The sequence below is a fragment of the Oncorhynchus mykiss genome, chromosome 17 (genome assembly GCF_013265735.2).
Source record: "Oncorhynchus mykiss isolate Arlee chromosome 17, USDA_OmykA_1.1, whole genome shotgun sequence".
Classification (NCBI taxonomy): Eukaryota; Metazoa; Chordata; class Actinopteri; order Salmoniformes; family Salmonidae; genus Oncorhynchus; species Oncorhynchus mykiss.
Genome location: NC_048581.1, coordinates 72571917 through 72595531, shown reverse-complemented (window position 1 = coordinate 72595531; position 23615 = coordinate 72571917). Strand labels below are relative to the sequence as shown.

At 43.7% G+C, this 23615-nt stretch overlaps 2 protein-coding genes across 4 annotated transcripts in view; both read right to left on the bottom strand.

The window, feature by feature from the left end:
- LOC110494511 (scm-like with four MBT domains protein 1) overlaps window positions 1–8744 on the bottom strand; it is a 34510-nt gene extending 25766 nt beyond the window's left edge. For all 3 annotated transcript variants that reach the window (XR_005037065.1, XM_021569640.2, XM_021569641.2), the window contains exons 1-17: window positions 8642–8744; window positions 5909–5966; window positions 5697–5791; window positions 5348–5591; window positions 5070–5158; window positions 4647–4899; window positions 4409–4506; window positions 4194–4295; window positions 3556–3715; window positions 3365–3447; window positions 3119–3245; window positions 2751–2864; window positions 2535–2577; window positions 2340–2407; window positions 2102–2241; window positions 409–518; window positions 58–233 (exon numbers count right to left, since the gene is read on the bottom strand). Coding sequence is in view for 2 of the 3 variants with exons in the window: in XM_021569640.2 (XP_021425315.2) it covers window positions 58–233; window positions 409–518; window positions 2102–2241; window positions 2340–2407; window positions 2535–2577; window positions 2751–2864; window positions 3119–3245; window positions 3365–3447; window positions 3556–3715; window positions 4194–4295; window positions 4409–4506; window positions 4647–4899; window positions 5070–5158; window positions 5348–5591; window positions 5697–5791; window positions 5909–5933 (1927 nt within the window). In the remaining variant the exon portion in view is untranslated. The remainder of the gene's footprint in view (window positions 1–57; window positions 234–408; window positions 519–2101; window positions 2242–2339; window positions 2408–2534; window positions 2578–2750; window positions 2865–3118; window positions 3246–3364; window positions 3448–3555; window positions 3716–4193; window positions 4296–4408; window positions 4507–4646; window positions 4900–5069; window positions 5159–5347; window positions 5592–5696; window positions 5792–5908; window positions 5967–8641) is intronic.
- A 1629-nt stretch (window positions 8745–10373) lies between these two features.
- Window positions 10374–23615, bottom strand: part of LOC110494510 (protein kinase C delta type) — a 38007-nt gene continuing 24765 nt past the window's right edge. The window contains exons 3-17 of the mRNA XM_021569639.2: window positions 23062–23331; window positions 20510–20678; window positions 19830–19861; window positions 19554–19639; window positions 18435–18564; window positions 17961–18061; window positions 17755–17848; window positions 17460–17584; window positions 15555–15728; window positions 15285–15376; window positions 15055–15117; window positions 14801–14939; window positions 13954–14142; window positions 13534–13662; window positions 10374–13366 (exon numbers count right to left, since the gene is read on the bottom strand). Of these exons, the coding sequence (XP_021425314.1) occupies window positions 13208–13366; window positions 13534–13662; window positions 13954–14142; window positions 14801–14939; window positions 15055–15117; window positions 15285–15376; window positions 15555–15728; window positions 17460–17584; window positions 17755–17848; window positions 17961–18061; window positions 18435–18564; window positions 19554–19639; window positions 19830–19861; window positions 20510–20678; window positions 23062–23331 (1952 nt within the window). The 3' untranslated portion in view covers window positions 10374–13207. The remainder of the gene's footprint in view (window positions 13367–13533; window positions 13663–13953; window positions 14143–14800; window positions 14940–15054; window positions 15118–15284; window positions 15377–15554; window positions 15729–17459; window positions 17585–17754; window positions 17849–17960; window positions 18062–18434; window positions 18565–19553; window positions 19640–19829; window positions 19862–20509; window positions 20679–23061; window positions 23332–23615) is intronic.

The following is a 23615-nucleotide window of genomic DNA, read 5'->3' as shown; positions in this document are numbered from 1 at the left end:
ACACCAGGTTTTACTCATATGTATTTGATTTAGAGCAATTGAGTAGGTCACACGTACTGTATTTGGTCTTGGTGAGCACAGAGCAGTTCTCTGAGCAGCGCTCCAGAACCATGCGAGGTCCAAACAGGTTTGGGCAACACTCCAGCTTGATGCAGGTCTTCCTACAGAATTCCGCCACACAATCTGCTGTACGCACTATCTCCACCGTAGCCCGGTAACTCTTTCCCTTGTACCTGCCGGTCAAGAACAGATGCTCAGGTTAGCAACGCTAGAACAGCTTAGCCAGGTCCAGTACACACTTTAATCATCAACTCAACACAAACATGAGCAGAAAAGTTTAGACTGAATCTATGCAGAAAGTGCATTTGGTGATTGTAATGACGTTATGATAGAGCATGCGTTCCTCACTTGGCTTTGAGTGTCTCTCCATGGCCGTGCCAGCGGTCCTCCTGGTCTAGCTGCAGCTCCCTGAGCACCCGGCTGGGCTTGTAGGCTGAGTTGATCAGCAGAGTCAACACCTGGACAGGACACAGGGAGATGGAGAGAGACATAAAGGGCTTAGCATGGATACTGTTCCCAGTCTAACTGGGAAGTCAGGAGTGATCTCTGGGATAGCAAGATTTTGCCCTATTACCAACTGCCCTAAGGGGATTTGAGTAGTTTAGTTGACTTTTTAGTACAATGTGATACAGTTATTACATCATAGTGACCGTATTACCACCACACAGGGAGTGACGAGTCATGACCACAGTCAAATTACCTGTGACCGTTGGTCGCTTATGTGTAGCCTACCCAACTTGCTAACGGCCCTCACTAATGGCCTGGTACTCAGCGCTCTATAGTCCCTCTAATTACGTTCGAAACACTTTATGATTGAATTTGAATAATCTTAATGATGAGGACAAATGGTGATGGGAGTTAGAGGTCCCGTTCTGAAAAGGACACGGGAAAGCCCTGGACCCAATATGCATCATTAAATTTTTAAAACACATTCCAAACTGACCTAAAGACAACGATCAGAAAAGCCAATTATTTTGCTACTTTATTAACCGCTAGGGAGAAAGGGAGGGAGAGAGACGCACAGAGCAAGCAGCTCTAACTACTATGGCGCAAGGGAGGGGCTGTGCGGTGTGTGAGTAAGACGCAGGCTCACTCGGAGGCTCGGAGCACTGGAGCAGGTACAAAGGGAGAAAGAGACAGCAACCACCTGTGCTAGTAGACTAACATTTTGCTAGTTATTTATCACCCATCCGACTGCATAGCAGCCTATCTGCCTTGACTGCATCAAACCAAGAGAAGTAAGCTAACTAGGCTAATTGAAGCTAGCCATAACGCTACTGCACTTCTCACAGTCCTACAGTTAGCCTACAAATAACAACAACTCCATTCAGATTATAAATAGCAGCCTTGGCTTTTGGTCGTTGTAGCCTTTCCTTCTAATTTAACTTTTAATTCTGTCATTTTAATTCCATCTTCCACTGATTAGATATCTCCCAACTTGCTTGCTACACAATCAGAGCAGCAATGCAATTCTCTCTCTCTGCGGAAGCGCATGCCTTTTTTGCCAACTTTTTCCAAATCATCAAAATAGTATCATTTTTATTTATTTTACCTTTATTTAACTAGGCAAGTCAGTTAAGAACAAATTCTTATTTTCAATGACAGCCTAGGAACAGTGGGACTGTTCAGGGACAGAACAACAGATTTGTACCTTGTCACCTCGGGGATTTGAACTTGCAACCTTCCAGTTACTAGTCCAACACTCTAACCACTAAGCTACCCTGCCACCCCAACACCTTAAGCATCATGGAGCCCATATGTTTTTATCTGTATGGTTTGTATACCTATCATAACTTAAGTTACCTCTAAATTAAGTGTAGCCTATAGGACCTGTTTCAAATGATCACTTTTACGCTCAACACAATAGCCACTCCTTTCGACTTTTTAAAATGTAGGCCTAGATGTTCCAAACGCCCGCATCAGCAGCTTGTAAGTGTGGAATCCCGGAGATGCTTAAGGTGTTTATGTTAATTAACGGTCACCGCCACAGCCCTAACATAATGTAGTATGTTTGTTCCAATCCCACCCAGGTGCTCCTCACCTCTTTGAGAACCAGGACACAGTTGCCAGGGCCGACACACTGGGGCAGCTCCGCGATGCGGCCCTTGTTCAGGTAGGGGCCAGAGAAGCAGCGGTGGTTGAAGAAAATCTTGGGACAGCAGTACTTTCCATTCCCCTGTCCTGTACACAAACACATCACACAGAATGTAAGAGGTGTGCCTCACGTCAGAAACCCCAATAATCTATTTCTCTGGTATGTCTACATGAGAAACACTCACCAGTCTCAGATTGGCTGGCCAACTGCAACCTGAGTGTGTCAGGTGTTGTGGATTTGGGTGGTGCTCGGCTATAGGGAAAAAGATACAGTTTAGGGGTCAAAGTGCATGGGACTGGAGTGTTAACCAATCAAAAGTGGACAAACAACCAATTACCAGCCAATGATAGATTCCTTCCTTTCCCATAGGCCTACTTACTGTTTCTCAGGCTGCACCACAGCAATCCTCCTCTGCTTTTCAACTGTAAGACAATATATAATCACCAGTAATAAAACTCTACTGAAACTATACAGAGTACTGTCAAATACGGCGACTGCAATAGTTAAAACGTCCATGCATATTGTGGAATGCTAGTGGCTCCCCTTCACATTAGAGAGAGAGAGACACAATGTTATCTTATTTTGGGACACCCACCTTTGGGTTTGATGGGGTACAGCAGGGGGTAACCGTTGGTCTCACACCAGCTGACAGGGAAGATATCCAACGAGTCCACATGAGCTATCAGCTCTGGTATAGCCTGTTTCAGCCCTAGACACAAAGAGACTGATTTAGACCCACAGAACTAATTCATTATCTAACATTAATACCATCAGTGTGCACAAGCCCACACTCAAATGGTCCCAGACTAAGATTGAAAAAATGCAGGGCCCAGATATGATTATTTTATTTTATTTATTTAACCTTTATTTAACTAGGCAAGTCAGTTAAGAACAAATTCTTATTTACAATGACGGCCTAACCCGGACAACGCTGGGCCAAGATGCGTAGCTACAGGTTCTCACCTTCCAGGCCAAGCCAAATATGTTGCCCTTTGACCTTGGTCACCGTTGCCACGTGAATGTGCTCAGGTGAGATTGGGTTGACCGCCTCCAACTTCATGGCCTCTTTAAAGCTGTGATCAGACTGTTCCTGAGAGGTAGACAGGGATACATCAGGAGAGAGAGAGTATTCATGTCCCATGTTCACCCATGCTATACACTCATGTTATATAACATGCATTGCTCTATGTAAGACAGAGCTTGACTCACTGTGAGGAAACAGTGTTGTGGTGCTGCCTCGGCCTGACACTGTTTCAGGTAGTCTGCCCAGTCAAAGTCCTGCCCCTGGTACCCTACACACCCGGAGAGAGAGACCACAATACAATTAGATAAATCCTAAAAAAGAATAACTGAGCACATTTTTAAAAGTAGCTCTGTAAATGTTACTAGCGTTTCATCACCTGGAGGGGGGCTGAGCGGGAGGCCGTTCTTAAGGCTCCACTGGGCAGGAAAGATCCCAGGACTGTCCCTGTGACACAGGAAGGACCCAACGCCCTCTGCCCCTGAATCATCACCACGGAGACTGTCCATCTTTACTAGGAAGCACTTGTCACTGAACACCTGAAGAGGAGAGGTAGGGTATCACATCACACTCCCCTCTGGGCACAGACATCAACTTTTATTCCACGTTAGTTTAACCAGTGTGTGCCCAGTGGGTCATGTCTGCTCTATGCGGTATTTACCCTACCCTTGTTCCATAAGCATATCTCACCCAAAGGTAACCTCACATACACTACCATACTGTATCTTAATGACTTCAATTTCTACTTGGTGGGTAGGCTCCCAGAGTTTACATGGGTACTATGTCAGGATTTATTTGAGCAAATCTCTACTCTCCTAGCCCTGAGGTGACCACTGATCTGGGTGGACTGAATATGCAACAACAATATAGCTGAAACTGTTGGGTGGGCTAGAGTGCCTTCACTACTGTACTGTCATCATCCAACCCAGTCATATGAATCATCTCTGGTCCGAGAAGAACGTAGTCCGACAATTCTAGGAGCCTGAGGTGAGACTGGGCCAGTAAAGAGGTTGTCACCTTGATAACGGTGGCAGGACTGATGCAGAAAGGGGACGTAGGGTCAACGGCCTCCAGTTTCATCCCCTCAGTAAAGCAGTGGGCAGCAATGGCAGGCCGGTCCTGAAGCAAACACACACACACACACACACAGTGATGGCTCATTCGATCAATATTGCACTGGTATTCCACAGACCCTTGTAGTGCTAATACATACTGCTTGGTAGTGTCTTTACCTTATAGAACTCTTCAGAGAGGGCCTCATCATGAGGCTGATTACTGATCCTCTGTCTGACCTCCTCCCACTCCTCCTCCGTGTGCAGGGGGACCAGGGCTGAAACAAGCAACCACACACACAAATGATCATATTAAACAGTAAAAAAACACAACCTCAGATTTATTCATGAATCATATTTAGCTTTTTGCATTTTGAAACTGAATTCACCCAAGATCTTTCTGAAAAGAGCCGTTTACCTGAAGGAGGCCTGAGGGTGCAGCCGTGCTCTTTGGCCCAGCCAGGTGGGTGGAGGCGGGGGTGCAGGTAGTAGAGCCAGAGGGTGGAGTGTGTATCAGGGAGTCTCTCTGTGCCTGCTAGGCGTAGTCTCAGCCTGCCACCCATGTTCTCCTCCACCTCAGCGCCCCACGCCACCCCAGGGTCAACACTATCCTGCAGCTCCACACTGCAGCCTGGAGACATCAGGTCCACTGGGTCCTTACCACGCTGGGGCTATAGACACACACACGAGCACATACGCGTAAGCGCACAGGCAGACACACAAGTAAGGACATGCTGGATTACACTCAGCAATACCCTTACTGATACAAAGTGAGTTCAAAACCCTTGCTTATCTGGCATACATTCCCAGTTGTTCCAGTTTATAACTGAGCCCCTCTCACCCCTTCCAGCAGGTTGGCAGGTGCACTACACTTCTCAGCTAGGGCTTTCTCCAGGACACCCTCCCAGTCTGGTTGCTTCTCTCTCACACCTGAGGTGGGCGATGGAGAGACATGGTTAAGGATTATAAAAACAAGCTTGGGAAATGTCTTTGAAAAACTCAGGTCTAGATTTCATGGTAATAACCCCGTAATAACCCTCGTACAACTAGTTGGGAGTGGAAGAGATAATTCACAACAGCCATCCCAGTGAGTTCTCTCCCCAGTCCTAGCTCCCTCACCCTCGGGGGGTCTCATGGGTTTGCTCTGCTCCCGGCTCCAGCCCAGGGGGTGGAGGTCAGCCGTCATAATGTCGCACCAGAAGTCGGCACGGCGGTCGTCGTGGTAACCTTCGTATCGCAGGAGGAGCAGCTGGCCACAGGTGGTGATGATGGTGGCCACCCAGTAGGGTTGGTCGGTCTCTGAACGCACACACACCTCCAGCTTCATACCTGGAGTCAGACCTGTCTGCAAGCCCTGGTCCACCTGGGGAGAATGATATATGAAAAGCTCTTATAAGGTGAACTATTGATCAACATTGTATGAGTATTGTGTGTGGTTCTGAGGAGTGTAAATAGTCTCAGTACTTACGTGTTTGAAGGCATGGTGGGGCACAGACACTGCCCCGTTCTCCTCCAAATAGTCATCCCAGTTAAAGTCAGACACATCCAGACTAGAGTCTCCGTCTGCAACACACACACACAAATACGCACACGCATACACACACACAGGTTAATTCTGTTATTTGTGTCAAAAAGCCCTCTCCACCAGTAACAAAGCTGCAGGTCCATGTTGTTACTCACCGGACTCCAGCAACTCATGACTCATGTTGGCTCCTCCTACCGACCAAGTCTAGAAGCTCTGGGGAAGAAAGGAAAGACAGATTATTATCTAGAAAAGATGGACATCATTCTTTAAATCTGTTTGACAGCCAAAACCAGGAGAGCAAGAAAGCATAGTAGGCTGTTGGTAAAAGTGGCATAGGTGGTCTTAGGGTGCAGTGCTTACATTTTGTTTTTGGGATGGGGAGGGCGGCTTAGCAAATGGAAGTATAAACAAAGTTTAGTTGTTGTGTGTGAGAGAAGAGTGACACAGAGAATATTTAGGTACGTGTTTTGAAAATACAAAATGACCTTGCTAATACAAAATGACCTTGCTAATACAAAATGACCTTGCTAAGTTGCTAAAAGTATGAGAGAGGACTTAATCATTTTTTAAATGCTAAATGAGGTGAAATACATCTCAAACAGACCACAACTTTGAAACAAAGTTGAACTGTAGGCTATAGCCACTCTGTGACAACAAAGAGGATAAACTAACTGAACACAACAAGAGAAATAGCATTTATATACTGGGCATGAGAGAGCATTAGAGATGACAATAGCTGAGAGGTTTGTGTAAAGGATGCGGAGGATAGCTGCTCTGTCACTGCTGCTCCATTCAGCAGGGCTGTCAGGCCTGTCTTTGTCATGTCTGATGTCTCTATTAAAGAGGAGACAGCCATCAGACAGGGTCTCCCTGACCACGGTCCGGACACCACGGCCCACGTAACCCAGGATCAGCCCTTTACCCACGACCCTGCTGCCCACACACACACACACACACACACACACACACACACACACACACACACACACACACTGCTATCCAGCTGAGGACCTCATTGTGCTTGAGGTCACACTCACGTCTCAAACACTAGGGAGGATGAAAAGAGCAGCAGAGCCATTTAGCTATTGACAAAGAGCCAGCCCTCAGTGTTGGGCTGCCTTCTGATAACTGATTATCTCCAGAAAATATTTTCAAAGTTGTTGATTGAAAGACAAAGAATGCTTGAAAATGTCAGCATGTTTTTTCCTCATTATTTCCATATGACTTATACACAAGTCTGAATGAAGCTGAGAAGAGGAGGGGGTTGATGAGAAATGATTTCTTGATGCTGAAATTTTAGGGAATTCACAGGTCATTCTGTTAAACAAACTGTTACTTAATCACCAAAGTGAACAGGAAAACGAACAACTTCCCCCATCGTTTAATAGAGGCCTACCCAGTACTCTTTAATAGAGGCCTACCCAGTACTCACACTCACCACCAGCAGACTGACTGCCTGACTCTCAGACTGACTCTTTCTAGCAGAATGTACACTGACTCACCCTGAAAGAGAAACTAGAATGCATACACTAACACACGCTGATCTTTACAACCGCCTCCTAACAGTTACTGGATCATATGATCAGTGCTTAACATGCCATTGACTGAATGAAGTCCTCTGAGTCACACTGAGTGGTCGCTGGGCAGGAAATGCAAGTTAAAGAAATGCATTGATTGGACACACAAGGGTTTGAGAAATGTACTGTAAACGAAAGTGAAGTCTGTTGATGACATGGGTTTATGTCGAGAATAACCTTAGACTAATGGGAGTATTTTCATCAAGTACAACAAGTATACAACAATGTGTTGATGTGTTTATGAATCCTCATTGTCAGCAATTAGCTTACACATAGGCTTCTTGTTATTTGAGAGATTGTATTTCAGTGTTGTATGTTGCCATTGTCAAATAGTGGCCTAATGTAACCGGGGTGCCCGAGTGCCCCTCGCACGTCACAAGACATTAAGCGCAGTATTGTAACTGTCATTTGAACTGGATTTGTCGTGTTAATGCCCATAGAAGAGGAAATCACATTTTTATGCAAAAAACACTTCATATTGATATTTCATCGTCAAATAAAACAATGTTGCATTTTAGGCTACATGGCACATCAATTGAAACAATGTTGCAGTTTATAGCAAAATGTCAATTGAAACAATGTTGCTGTGATTACTCAAGTTGCATAACTGGGAAGTTGGAGTTATAGTTGAGAGAAATAGGCAGTTTAGTGCTTAGATTAGCCTACGTGTAAATGGCAATGTTTATAGCATAATATATCTGTTAGGCATACAACAACAGTGAAATAAAATTAAAATGAAATCTAAAGGATTCCTAGGCCTATTTGATTTAAAGTCAAAAACACCATAGTCGTCTATTATAAATCGTGCAGCCTTTATTATATAAGAGCGATAAATGGATTAAGTTCAGTAACAACATTTTCGGGGAATTCTCGATAGACGCTTTCAATAATTGTCAAGCTATTAACGCAATAGCTTTGCACAGGCACGAGCGCCGATGATCCAACTTTCACACTGGAACGTGCAATAAGAGAAGGACACAGAATGCAAGAAATAACATGTATTTCATAGCCTCTGTGTTTATTCCATATAGGTCAGTTCTGATGCCAAATGCACCAAGTCGAATGCGGCTGATTCGGCACATGCTAAAAACGTCTGTGACCAAGTCAAGTTACTGGAACGTCATGGCTTGAGCAATAGGCTAGCTACACTGTAGCGAGCAATAAGGGCGCTTGCACTCGACCGAGCCCGAGTCATCTTTTTTAGAGACGGGAAAAAAGACGCAGACAACATCAAAATACATTATATCATATTAAGCTCGTAATAAACAAAATATAGTATGTGAGTATTTGGTTACATAATCTGATTCTTACCAGTAAATAGTTTTTCAACTCGGTTTTAGATGCCGTCTCTTTCCGCCTAGTCGTTCACGACCTCATTCCAATATGGCACAAACTGCCACTGCGCATGTTCTGCCGCCTATATCCACATTCTAAACCCGGGTAGATAATATTGTCGGCTTTGACAATGAAAAAAGGACTAACATCTTCAAACAATACAAATTGACATCTCCAAAACCAGTATTAACAGACGCAAAGAAAATTACATTTATTTTTTATTTTTTTTATTCAGAAATAGCCTATTTCAGCTGAGGCAAATAATATTAATATTCTTTAACGTTGATTGAGACAGAAGCTTTAGCCTACGTTTGGCTAATTTCCCTATGGATTCAACACTTTGTTTAATCGTTGAACTAGAATATGGATCGCACGTATAACCGACTCACTTTTGTTGAATGGCATTTTTTTATATAAAAAAACTGTGAAGGTGATATTGACTTTTGCCTGGAGAAATAAACGCATCGAGTTGCTTAAATTTGCCTCATTGTTCCGCACAGAAATACATATACAGATGAGGAAACTGAAGGATATAATGGAATAACATAGCAGGCTTTTTTTCCACAATCAGAAAATCTAAGATTTGATGGGGGGTTTCGGGGACTGTGTGATAATAAGGTGTTTGTGAAATGTTTGGGTGTGGAGCTTTTAGAAATATGCTTTCATAGCAATATGCTTCCAATTTCACGGCGAACCAAATGTGTTTCTCGTTTTTGACTAGGCTATATTAAAAGGAGCCTCGTTTGATAAAGGCATGTTCTCACGACGACGATGTAGACTAGGCTAAAACTGAATTAATCCCCACAAAAGACCAATGCATTTGGTAGATGAATAGAAAACATTTCTGAGATTTCCGTTGCACGGTCGTTGCGAAAGGAAATGGTATAACTACAATTCAATAAATGTGGCATAAGGAGAATTCATTCAATATGCTTGAATGAATGGCACGAATGGCTTGAACATTAAAACCATTTCTAGCCTAACTTCTTTCCAATTTTACAACGTCGATTTGATCTTTCTTTAAAAAAAATGTGGTCTAACTACAGACATGATAATAACATATGAAACAAAGGAGGATAGTGTAATTTTGAAACATAACATGGGCCTATGTAACTTTATGTTGTTGAAAAAAACGAGTTCATGATAAAGTCTCACATTTCACTGGTGTCCGAGATGCATAGGATGGAATAACATGCAGTCCTATGCTTATAAATGCCTTACGGCTAGTCTTAATTCATGCAAACTTCATGAGCAAGTCAGCCTCAGAAGGCTTGTAATGTTGTCCGACGTCGTAATGATGCAACTTTTCAAACGTTGTAGAAGAGTGCAGTGAGCCTATATTGTGATGCCAGAGAGAGAGAGAGAGAGCGGACTCGGAGGACACTCCCGGTGCGCACTGCATGAATGTCGTCGGCCTTGGAGGCTCCGACACAATGAAGAGATGACTAGTAATTGTAGCACCTGGCCGCTAGATGGCAGGGTAGCCAAAATCCTATTGCAGCCAGTTAATAGGCCACCCGCCTGTGAAAGTGCATCTGAGGAGTGAAATTGTGAAAACAAATGATCAAAAAGTGCCTACATGTTTGCAAAATGGGAAAACATCATGCCAGGGAATAAAAACTAAACTAACCACTGACTAAGCCTACAAGGAGAATAGAAGGAAAAACAATTATCAGTGCCTACAATATTGATATTTTCTGGACAACAATTTAGAGTTAAATATCTGTTTATTTATAATCAGACGTAAAATACGAAGACAGTAAAAAAAAAGTATATCCTTACGTCACCAAATATTGTAACTATTTAGGGCAATATACAGTGCCTTCAGAAAGTATTTATACCCCTCGGCTTATTCCACATTTTGTTGTCTTTCAGCCTGAATTGAAAATTGATTAAATATTTTTCTCTTATCTATCTACACACAACACAAAATGACAAAGTGAAAATATGTTTTTTTAGAAATGTTTTCAAATGGATTGAAAATTAAGTACAGAAATGTTCATAGGTATTCACACCCCAGTCAATACTTTGTAGAATAACCTTTGGCAGCGATTACAGCGGAGTCTTTTTCTGGGTAAGTCTCTATGAACATGCCACACCTGGACTGTACAACATTTGCACATTACTCCTTTTCAAAATTCTTCAAGCTGTTTCAAATTGGTTGTGGATCATTGCTAGACAACAATTTTCAGGTTTTGCCATAGATTCTGCCATAGATTTAAGTCAAAACTGTAACTTGGCCACTCCAGAACATTCACTGTCTTCTTGGTAAGCAACCAGTGTCGATGTGGTCTTATGTTTTAGGTTGTCCTGCTGAAAGGTGAATTTATCTTCCAGAGTCTGGTGGAAAGCTGACTGATCCAGGTTTTCCTCTAGGATTTTGCCTGTGCTCCATTCCATTTCTATTTGATCCTGAAAAACTCCCCAGTCCTTAACGATTAGACATATACCCATAAGATGATGCAACCACTATGCTTGAAAATATGGAGAGTGTTACTCAGAAATGTTTTGTATTAGATTTGCCCCAAACAAACACTTTGTATTCAGGACAAGAAGTGCATTGCTTTGCCCTGTTTTTTTTATTCTGTACAGGCTTCCATCTTTCCCTTTGTGTATTAGGTAAGTATTGTGGAGTAACTATAATGTTGTTGATCCATCCTCAGTTTTCTCCTATCACATCCATTAAACTCTGTAACTGTTTTAAAGTCGCCATTGGCCGGAGTGGTTTCCTTTCTGTCTGGCAATGGAGTTAGGAAAGATGCCTTTATCTTTGTAGTGACTGGGTGTATTGATACACCATCCAAAGTGTAATAACTTTACCATGTTCAAAGGAATATTCAGTGTCTTTTTATTTTATTTTTTACCCATTATGAATAGGTTCCCTTCTTTACAAGGCATTGGAAAACCTCCCTGGTCTTTGAGGTTGAATCTGGGTTTGAAATTCACTGCTTCACTGAAGGCCCTTACAGTATGTGTGGGGTACAGAGATGGTCTTTTTTCTATGACTGTGTTAAAAACACTATTATTGCACACAAAGTGAGTCCATGCAACTTGGGACTTGAAAAGCACATTTTTACTCCTGAAATAATTTAATCTTGCCATAAGAAAGAGGTTAGGTTGAATACTTATTGACTCAAGACATAAGCTTTTCATTTTGAATTAATCTGTAAAAATGTTTTTTTTTTTCCAACAATTCCACTTTGACATAATGGGTTATTGTTTTTGTAGGCCAGTGACCAAAAACCTAATTTAATAAATGTTAAATTCAGGCTGTAATACCAATATGTGGAAAAAGTCAAGGGGTGTGAATACTTTCCGAAGGCAATGCACATATTCATTTAACGTACAGCATATTATTATTATTTGCTTTTTAAAATACCTACATTCAAGTAACACAAGACCCAATTTATCCATCCTTTTTCTAAAGGAATCCCCCCCAACACACACCCATAACCTTCAAGACGAATGACTGCAGAGTACCATTACATTAACTCCTTCCAGTATGATGTCCCACTCCATTTCACACTACTGTAACGCAGATCTGAATCAGGGTAGCTGTGGTTTGATCAGAGTAGCTCTGGTTTGTTCCGGAGAGTGGGGAAGCTGCAGTACCATTTACAAATCCTTAGTTTTATATCATGTGGATGGGCAGACCAAGGTGAGAGACTATCCATGCCTGTATAAATCTGTGCATCCTCTACTGGTCCTGTAACTTTGGTGTTCTATCATTTGTTTTTTTTTATCACCCTTTCAAATTAATTAATTGTACCTTACACAGGGTACTGAATTCGCACCTGAAAAAGTAAACGTTCTTTTCATTATAAAACATTTAAAATATACTGGAGATTCATGCTGTCACTCAGACATATTCATTCATGCATACATTTATGCACAGTAAGTGAGTGCTCCAACACACACACACCCACACTTCTATATTGCTATCCTTGTGGGGGCCAAAAACTTGATTGCCATCCAAAATCTTATTTTCCCTAACCCCTAAATCTAACCTTAACCCCAAACTATACCTAACCGTAACCCCTAGCCCCAACCTTAATTATAACCCTAATCCCTAAGTCTAAAATAGCATTTTTCCTTGTGAAGACCAGCAAAATGTCCTCACTTGCCTGAATGATCATTGTTTTACTATCCTTGTGAGGACTTCTGGTCCCCACAAGGACAGTAAAAACACACACACAAAACAATGATGTGAATGATGGGACGGGAAAGAGTGACATACAGTAGGCAGAGCACACGGGTGTGTGAGAGAGCCACATTTGACCCCTGACATCCCAGCATGGACAATACTAAAACTGAACTACAACTGAACTATGGGGTGTGTGTAAATGAGTGTGTTGATGTATGTTGGGGGATAAAGTACAGTACATGGATTAATTCAAGGTTTGATCCCAAGGAAAAGAAAGACACCATTATTGAAGGAACCACCACAGAGATAAATGCAACACTGGTTTCCCCCTCCTCCCTTTCCTATGCGTTTATAATGGTGCGGTTGAAACAAAGAGATGGGGGAATCTTGTTGTGCCTTCATTTGTCCATAATGTGTTGCATCTTGAGGTTGATGAAAGAGAAGCCTGCAAAGGCTGTCTGGTCCATAGAGTCGATTAGGTTCTTGTCCGTGTGGGAGAGGCGGGGCTTCTCACTCAGGAACTCCCGGTCAAAGTTGTTGCAGTCATTGGGGCCTTTCTGTGATTGGCAGAGAAGGGCTGTCAGTTCAACAAGAGACCAATGACACCATTCACAATACAACACCAAATACACAATTAATATGGTGCAGAAAAATCTGAAAAGAGCATTAGTGTGGGAGTTTCACTAGCCACAGTTCCATTATAAGCCAGAGATCCAGATCGTACCACTTTAGGTTTGAAGGGGGGGTCCACCTCTCTCTTCTCCAGGGCAGGCCAGTTGAGGTTCTTGAAGAAGGAGTGGCCGCGGATGTTGTCCACCACACCTAGCCTGCGACTGGGGTCTCTTTCAAACAGCTAGGGATGGGGAACAGAGACACGCAACAGCTTTGGGACAAGCATCCATCTTGGATTTAAGGTGTGTGTTTTTGTGCCTGCATCTGTGTAGATGGGAAGGGTTGAGAGGGATATAATAGCAAGGTAAAAAAGGGATGTCTGAATGTCTGTGTGCAAAGGCTAGTGTTGATGAAAGTCAGGTGAAATTGCAAGACTGATTGCATTGTTTACTAGTGGACACCAATCTGCCACCCACTGTCACAGACTGTGTGTGGGGAATTAGTGAGAGAAGAGAATGAGCAGCAGCTGCACCTTCTCCAATAGGTCCTTAGCCTCCTTGGTGATCCAGCGAGGGTAGTGAGGCACGTCCATCCTGATGGACTCAAACAGCTCATCCTCGTCATCACCCTGGAACGGCGACTGGCCGATCAGCATCTCATACACCAGTACCCCAAACGACCACCAGTCCACGGAGAAGGTGTACTTCTGTCCCAGCAGGATCTGAGGATGGACAGATATAGTTAGATACGTTTGTTATATCTGGAGTACTTCTCCTGTCCTATTCGGTGTCCTGTGTGAATTTAAGTGTGCTCTCTCTAATTCTCTCTTTCTTTCTCTCTCTCGGAGGACCTGAGCCCTAGGACCATGCCTCAGGACTACCTGACATGATGACTCCTTGCTGTCCCCAGTCCACCTGGCCGTGCTGCTGCTCCAGTTTCAACTGTTCTGCCTTATTATTATTGGGCCATGCTGGTCATTTATGAACATTGGAACATCTTGGCCATGTTCTGTTATAATCTCCACCCAGCACAGCCAGAAGAGGACTGGCCACCCCACATAGCCTGGTTCCTCTCTAGGTTTCTTCCTAGGTTTTGGCCTTTCTAGGGAGTTTTTCCTAGCCACTGTGCTTCTACACCTGCATTGCTTGCTGTTTGGGGTTTTAGGCTGGGTTTCTGTACAGCACTTTGAGATATCAGCTGATGTACGAAGGGCTATATAAATAAATGTGATTTGATTTGATATACACATGGACAATGTTAAGAGTCATCTTCTACAGTCAGGATCAAAACACAGAATTACAAATACAGGACAGAGAGTGTAAATTTCTTTACAAACAGAATCGTACAATACCCTATCCTGCACAGACACAGTCACACACCTCTGGTGCGATGTAGTCTGGCGTCCCACAGAAAGTAGTGGCCCGATTCTCTCCAAACACGTTCTCCTTGCACATCCCAAAGTCAGCGATCTTAATGTGGCCGTCTCTGTCCAGCATCACATTGTCCAGCTTCAGGTCCCTGTAGCAGGGAAGGGTTGGGAGGGGAGGGTCCATCTACTAAGCGCTAGTACAAGGATTAATAAGGGAAATCAAGTGCAAGGCCAGACGAGACCATTAAAGTTCATTGATCTCACCTGTAAATTATTCCTTTTGAGTGGAGAAACTGCAGTCCAATTATGATCTCTGCTGAGTAGAACCTGGGGGAGAAGAGTGGTAGAGGGCAAATAACTTCTGGGTGCATCATCCCTACGAAATGCCTACAGTCTGCCCTTAACCGGCTATGAAACTGTCGTGGGTGAGTTCTAAGTAAATAACTACTGCGTGTCTGGTGGATAGTGAGTTAACACTGTAGTCTGTCACTTACGAGGCTCTGTAGAGGTCAAAGCGACCCTTATCCTGAATGTGGAACATCAGGTCTCCTCCATTCAGGTACTCCATCACGAAAAACAGGTGTTCCTGGTAACACACACACACACACACACACACGTTAAGCTACTGTCTAAACACCCAAGTCGAGTGACACACATCAGTCTGATGAACAATTGTTCCTGGGGTGCTGTGTGTGTGGAGGTAGTGATGGATGACGGTAAATCCTAATGAAAGATAAAGCTTTGGAGAGGGGTAGGGGTCTCACCCTGGTCTGGAAGGTGGAGTAGAGGTGTGTGAGGAAGGGGTTGTCCCAGGCCAGGGCCAGGACTCTCTTCTCCACCATGGTACACTCCACATCATCATCCATCAGAACCACGTCTTTCTTCAGGGCCTTCACAGCAAAGTACTGTCCTCGCCCCCTCAGCTCAGCCAGCAGGACCTGGAGCGCCACACAGGAGAGGTGATACAGCACAGCCGAATACTCATGTTGAACATACTAAACTATCAGACCAGAGCAGGCCATTTTGTTAGGTTATAGCCTTATTCTAAAATTGATTCAATTGTCCCCCCCCCCCCCATCAATCTACACACATCCCACAATGAATTGAGATGTATTGGCTATTTAATAAGACATTACAAATGAAATAACACATTTATATAAGTATTCAGACCCTTTACTCAGTACCTTCAGCAGCGATTACAGCCCTGAGTCTTCTTGGGTATGACACTACAAACTTGACATGGGAGTTTCTCCCATTCTTCTCTGCAGATCCTCTCAAGCTCTGTCAGGATGGATGGGGAGTGTTGAGGCACAGCTATTCATGTTTCTCCAGAGACGTTCGATGGGGTTCAAGTCCAGGCAGTGGCTGGGCCACTCAAGAACATTCAGAGACTTGTTCCGAAGCCACTCCTGCATTTTCTTGGCTGTGTGCTTCGTTGTCCTGTTGGAAGGAGAACCTTCGCCCCAGTCTGAGGTTCTGCGCGCTCTGGAGCAGATTTTCATCAAAGATCTCTCTGTACTTTGCCCCGTTCATCTTTCCCTCGATCCTGACTAGTCTCCCAGTAACTGCAGCTGAAAATAATTCCCACAAAATGATGCTGCCACACTATGCTTCACCGTAGGAATGGTGCCAGGTTTCCTCCAGGTGTGATGCTTGGCATTCAAGGCAAATAGTTTCATCAGACCAGAGAATCTTGTTTCTCATTGTCAGAGTCTTTTGGTGCCTTTTGGGAAAATCCAAGCGGGCTGTCATGTGCTTTTTACTGAGGAGTGGCTTCCGTCTGGCCACTCTACCATAAAGGCCTGATTGGTAGAGTGCTGCAGAGATCGTTGTCCTTCTGGAAGGTTCTCCCATCTCTACAGAGGAACTCTGAAGCTTTTTCAGAGTGAGCATCGTTTTCTTGGTCTTCTCCCTGACCAAGGCCCTTCTCCCCAGATTGCTCATTTTGGCCGGGCGGCCAGCTCTAAGAAGAGTCTTGGTGGTTCCAAACTTCTTCCATTTAAGAATGATGGAGGCCACTGTGTTCTTACGGACCTTCAAATGCTGCAGAAATGTTTTGGTACCCTTCCCCAGATCTGTACCTCGACACCATGCTGTCTCGGAGCTCTACAGACAATTCCTTCAACCTCATGGCTTGGTTTTTGCTCTGTCATACACTGTCAACTGTGTGAACTTACATAGACAGGTGTGTTCCTTTCCAAATCATGTCCAAACAATTACATTTCCCACTGGTGGACTCCAATCAAGTTGTAGAAACATCGCAAGGATGATCAATGAAAACAGGACGCACCTGAGCTCAATTTCGAGGCTCATTGCAAAGCATCTGAATACTTATGTAAATAAGGTTATGGGGTATTTTGAATAGATTGATGAGAAAATGTTCTTATGGAAACCATTTTAGAATAAGGTTGTAATGTAACAAAATGTGGAAACAGTCAAGGGGTCTGAATAGTTTCCGGATGCACTGTAGCTACTCCAACAACAGATAATAACACGGGTCACATACTAACTAAACCACTACAGTAAGTTGGCTCTCAGCAGTTGAAGAGTGCCCTGGAACCTTTTAGACAAAGCAGTGCTAGCAAGTGATGTGTTTGAAGGCCATTGAGTCTGTGTGCATGGGTGTCAGTGGCATGAGCATGAGGAATGTAGCAGTGGTTGTACTGTACCTTGCCAAAGCTGCCCTTGCCCAGCACCTTGTGGAACACAAAGCTGTCAATGGTGAGGCGGGTCTTGGGGGTGATGCTGGCTGGGGCAGGGCCCTTACCTCCCTCCCACAGCTTCTCATAGCCTTCTGTTGAACACACACGCACAAAGAGACAGGCATAATGTCAATAGATGCATACACACGTAAAGACCCACAAAAAACGAAAGAGAACTAAAAGACCTACATTGTTAAGGACCAAAATATTGTTTACTGTAGAATAACATGTGCTCTCAACTGCAGCAGTGACAGCTGCTTACCACTAGGGTCCGCTCCTGGGCTTTTGTTGAAGTCCTGGTAGATTCCAATGTCCGTTGACTCAGAGTTGCTGGATTCAGACCGTCTTGTGGATTTCTGAAGAGGTATAATGCTATTACAATAGGGTTATGAATGTGCATTCATGGCTCCATAAAATACATTAGTATGTTTGAATGTGGGCATGACCAGGTGTCTCTGTCTTTCTCACTTGGCTAACTTGGTTGAGGGCCTCAGCCAGGAGTTTCTGGTTGATTCCACAGAGATTTCCCACTTTCTTCTCACATTTGTGATGGGAGTTCATGCCACAGTCTAACAGGAGAGAAGAGAGAAGAGTAAGACAGTAGCTGGGATAAAATGAAGGGAAAGATTTAAGAGGCAGAGTTAAAATATTGGGTGGATTGAAGATTGTTCTCTATCAAACATCATTGCAAATAAATGTGTTTTCCCGTTTGTACTTTAACTCTTTGCTCATTGTAACAACACTGTTTATAGACATATGACATTTGAAATGTCTTTATTCTTTTGAAACTTTTGTGAGGGTAATGTTAACTGTAAATGTTTTTTTGTTTATTATCTATTTGACTTGCTTTGGCAATGTAACCATATGTTTCCCTTGCCAGAAAGCACCTTACATTGAAATGAGAGAGTGGCAGAGAGACAGAGATGGAGGCCTCACACCTACCTTCACACTTGAGGCCCTGCTTGACCATTCCCCACAGCATACTGCCACAGTGGTCACAGAAGGTAGGGCTCATGTAGTTGTGGATCTTAAAGCGATGTGGCATGTCGATCTTAAAACGCTCCTTCTGGAACTGTGGATACACAGAGCTCCCATCATCAATGAGCTAGTCCATAGTACCCATGGGCAGTTAGTACCCATGGGCACTGCCCCCCCCCCCAAAAAAATGGGTGTCTGTGGGGCCTCACAGCCCTTCTGAACCTCCTCATGGTGCCCCACAGGGAGCAAGAGAGAGGGGACAGGGGCACACACCTACACCGATAACTAGTGGACTGACTCCACTCTCTCTTCCCTCACAGCACTGACTTGCCAACCACTCCACCTGTACTGTTTCCATACAGGCTGCAGACAGGGAACAGGTTCACCTCTAACCCCTGAAGAGAAGGCCTCTCTATCCTAACTGCCACAGGTGCTATAGAGCTGATCCCACTACGACAAATACTCCAAGTCTTTCTAGTACTCCATGGCTGCAACACTAGTCAAAAGTGCTCCACTACTGGTAATAACTGTCCCATGCTGAATCCACTGGCACCATACTGGCTACTTTGGTCCCATGCTAGCTAAATAACAGCTGAATAAAAGGAGAAAAAAGAAGGAACCCGCACACTGCTCTTGATAGTATCACTGCTATTTAAAAAGCTTTAAGTATCGGCCTCAGAGCCTTCGTCAGAGTTCAGATGTGCGAGCATTTGAATTTTGAGCTAAATCACAGCTGGAATGAAGCACCACTGTTCAGTTTTAAACACAAGCATATTGATTTGCCTGACAGTTCTCCTGGTCTCTGATAGCTGTTGATTTGACCTCCCTGAAAGTGTCTCGTCTTGCCTATTGAGGAGTGAAGAATAACGTGGCACAGTTCGCACAGCTGCATGACTCCGATGCGATCAGAGAAAACAATATGGAAAAATTAGGACCCTGGTCAAAATATAAAATCAAGGGAATCACTCCATAGAAAACTGATCTTCAAACACCATCTACAGTAGGTTACATGGTGCCAATTGGCCACACAGTATTATATCCAGGTTTTTGATGTGTTTTGGGAGGTGAGGTCATGTTGCTCACCATAGTCTCTCTGCTGTTGGCTGCTGTTCCTGTGCACCTCCCGATGATTTTGTCAATACATTTCTTGTGGATGGCGGCGTTGCATTCTGAGACAGAGATTAAAACCACATTAGGAAAAGCTGCTAGTTAAGATATTCACTTATTGATATGAGAAATTTGTGACTATTTTTGGGAGTAAATTATTGCAGAGTGAACGCTTTGGATGTTTCACTCCAAGCACCAAAACAACTTCCTTATAGTGAAAGATTTTAACGGCAAGAGGTCAGAGACACTCACGTCTGCACTTGTAGCCTTGCTTGTTGAATCCCCTGTTTGGAAAGAAAAACAGGGTGAAGATTCATACAATAAATGACTCATCTTTGTGCACTTTTCCCAAAAGGCATACTGACAGATATTCTTACTATCTCAATATAAAGTATTGACAGTGACAATAAACAATGGCAGTTTAACAGAATGAGAGGAGAGACATTCATTCACCTTTTGCACAAACTACACCATCCACACACACTAGGGACATTGGTCATTACTCAACCTGTCACCATAAGGCACCAATAACAACTTTCTTCTCTGGCAGGAAGGGGGCAGCCCTGCACTGGTAATTGTGCTGACATTGTTGGAACATTGCAGCAACACCCTGTGGGTTTTCCCCAGACAGCGTCTCAGACAGCGACTCACACAGCTCACAGAACAGGCGCTGCCAGCCAGTCTTACTGTTATTGTTGGACAGACTGCTCCAGTTATGGATCAATTAGAGCTGTTAATTGGTCTACTCAGAGACCCCATGGGGGGCTGGTTTTGGGGTAATCAGTCGACTGTCTCTGTACTGTGGTTAACTGCTAAGCCAAGGCATAATACCGTTGTGTAGCAAAACGACACACTTGTAAAACAGGTTGAAAGCTCAACGGTCTTTGTCATGGTCACGGTGGTGTTTGGATGGGGTGGTCTGCGTCTCTCACCAGACAAACTCCCGGCAGACAGAGCAGAAGGTGGGCTGTCCGAAGAAAGTGGCTGTGAACTCATGGTTCTTGATGAAATGGACCTTGGCCTGTTTCATGGCTCCTCTCCTTCGGGTCAGTGTCATCGCCCCATCCTCCTCTTCACGCCCCTTCACGTTCGACTTAAACACTGCTCGGGACACATAACAATATTACAATTCATTATTTGATGTACTCAATCATATACCATTGTGTCTGCTGTGGGTGATATTATTAGATAGTGTGTTACATTGTGAGCTAAAAATGGTACCTTGGTGAAAATTAAGAGTTTGTAACAATAGAAAATGACTCAAAAAATGGCACACTCCAACATAATTTACAAACAAAGCATGTGTATTTAGTTAGTGCCAGATCAGAAGCAGTAGGGATGACCAGGGATGTTCTCTTGATAAGTGTGTGAATTGGACCATTTTCCTGTCCTGCTAAACATTCAAAATGTAACGAGTACATTTTGTGTCAGAGAAAATATATGGAGTAAAAAGTACATTATTACAGGAATGCAGTGAAGTAAAATACAAATACACAAAAAAACTACTTAAGTACTTTACACTACTGCAAAACATAATCAAGTGCCCTGTATCTACATTGTTATATTCTAAAACCACATAAATTATTGCCCGTCTATACAGATATCTCAGCATTAGAGATGATTGCTTATTAAAGACATGCTCTGGAACTTTGGCGACTACTAAGTATTTGTTATCCTCATGCTTTGGGCTGGATGTGTCAACGTGTAGTTCATAAAGTGCATTCGGAAAATATTACAGCATATTCTAAAATGTATTAAATTGTTTCTTCCCCCCATCAATCTACACACAATACCCCATTATGACAAAGTAAAAACAGGTTTTTAGAAATGTTTGCAAATGTATAAAAAAGGAGTAAATATCACATTTACATAATTATTCAGACCATTTACTTGGTACTTTGTTGAAGCACCTGTGGCAATGATTACAGCCTCAAGTCTTCTTGGGTATGACACTACAAGCTTGGGACACCTGTAATTCGGGAGTTTCTTCCATTCTTCCCTGCAGATCCTCTCAAAGCTCTGTCTGGAATGGGGAGCTTTGCTGCACAGCTATTTTCAGGTCTCTCCCCCTAGCTATTAGAGTTCTAGCCAAAGAACTTCAGCCCCTCACCATTTGAGTGACAGCTAGCAAGATGCACACACAGCAGAGTGAGAGAGAGCGCAATGACTTTAGGTGCACATATGTGACATAAAATATTACATTTTCAGGGGACACTTTTGGCTCGTGAGAGCTACTTTCAGAACTACTGGAATTATGCAAAAGTACTGGAGAATCTCTTTAAACATCAACTCATCAAATTGAGGAAGATTAAGGAAAAGTCATCTAAAGAATGAGGTCAGGTCACAATTGTTTTACTTTCAGAGTAAACAGTGAGAATGGCCTTCTGCAAAATGTGGCTGTAGCTGATGCAAACCAGAGACAGAAAAGAAAAGCGAGAAACTCTGCTCCCAAATCATTTGCTGATCGGGGAGGGCCACTCTGATCTACTTGTCCCCGGCCCGCAGAGGGGGTGTCCCAGAGCGATACATCGCACTAACTCATTTTTCAGGAAGGGGCGAGGACACTAAGTACACCAGATCCAGCTGTTCCCTCTTTCAATTGAGCATGCTAGATATTATGGAGAAACCATCAGTTCATGTGGGAAAGTTTAGATGGAGTTTAAGGGAGGTGATCCGTGAAAGGTGTTTGTTTTGAATAATCTTGTTGTATGTATTGTATTGATATTATGTATTGTATGTTCATGGGAGCCCCCTTGCAAATGAGACCCTGGTTTCACTCAAGAGAGGGAAAGCCCACTTACACAGACAGGAACCATGACAATTTTTGTCATTAGTGAATGGCCTGAGTAAACAATCTTATTTATTCACCATATTTGACACAAGCCAAGGGGACTCGGTCAAAGGTCATGGAAAGAAAACAAAGAGAGGCGTGAGAGAAGTAAACAAAGAAAATAAAAGTGAAATGAGGACTGTGAGAAGACACAAAAGAGGGTGAGGGAGCAGGCCACAGCTGGGAAGATGGAGTAAAAGACAGGAGACTAATGAGAAAATGGGAGACTAACACATTTCCTCCTTGCCATCTCATTCCTTTGACTGGTGTGTATGTTTAGAGAGGAGATGCTCCCACCTGCCAACACTGGACACATGCTTTTCAGGAAAGCTGCAGAGAGAGGGGGGTATGCTGCTCCAGCCTACCCCCTCTCCTACCAATGGGCCGACCCAGAGCAGATAAAGCCTGACTGGGACACTCTAACATACAGATTCCCCCTGGGTCTGGGTCCTATGCCAGCTCCTAGATACACACAATCCTCCTTCCAGGGCCTGTATGGCTGCTAGGCTGAGCGCCATGTGACAAGCTGGCCTGGCAGCCTGGAGGCCACTGTTTACGCTCTGTAGCCAGTGTGTTTGAGTGCTGGAGAGTGCAGAGAGCGACATAGATTTACATTAAATACTAGACTGAGAGCCTGTTTGTTTGGCTTACTACCTGCTGTGTCTGTGTCCTCCACAAAGAACTGGACGACCATCTGAACCTTCCCAGAAGGCTGCAGGTCTACCCAGAATTCAGCACAGCCGTTGCCCTTTTTACAGCGCTCAGCCAGTACGGACACGCCCACCGTGGCCTCGGCCAATGGCTCCTCTGCGGTCTTCATCAGAACCACTTGGAGGACACGGCCCTCGTAGATGTGGGCATCGAAAGTGGACTTCCAGGCAGGGTACATCGTGGGTTTCCTCTGGACTAGGGTCTTCCCCCGATCTGGAGAGAGAGAGAGAAAGGTTACACCACCACAGCTTACACATGTGCATGACAAAGTGTGTTTGTATATGTGTGAAAGGGAGGGAGAGAGAAAAGAGTGTGTGTGTGTGTGTGTGTGTGTGTGTGTGTGTGTGTGAGACATTGTTTTTGGGGTATCTGTACTAAACTATTTATATTTTTGACAACTTTAACTTCACTACATTCCCAAAGAAAATAATGTAAATGTACTTTTACTTCCTTCCATTTTCCCTGACACCCAAAGGTATTTTTATGCTTAGCAGGAC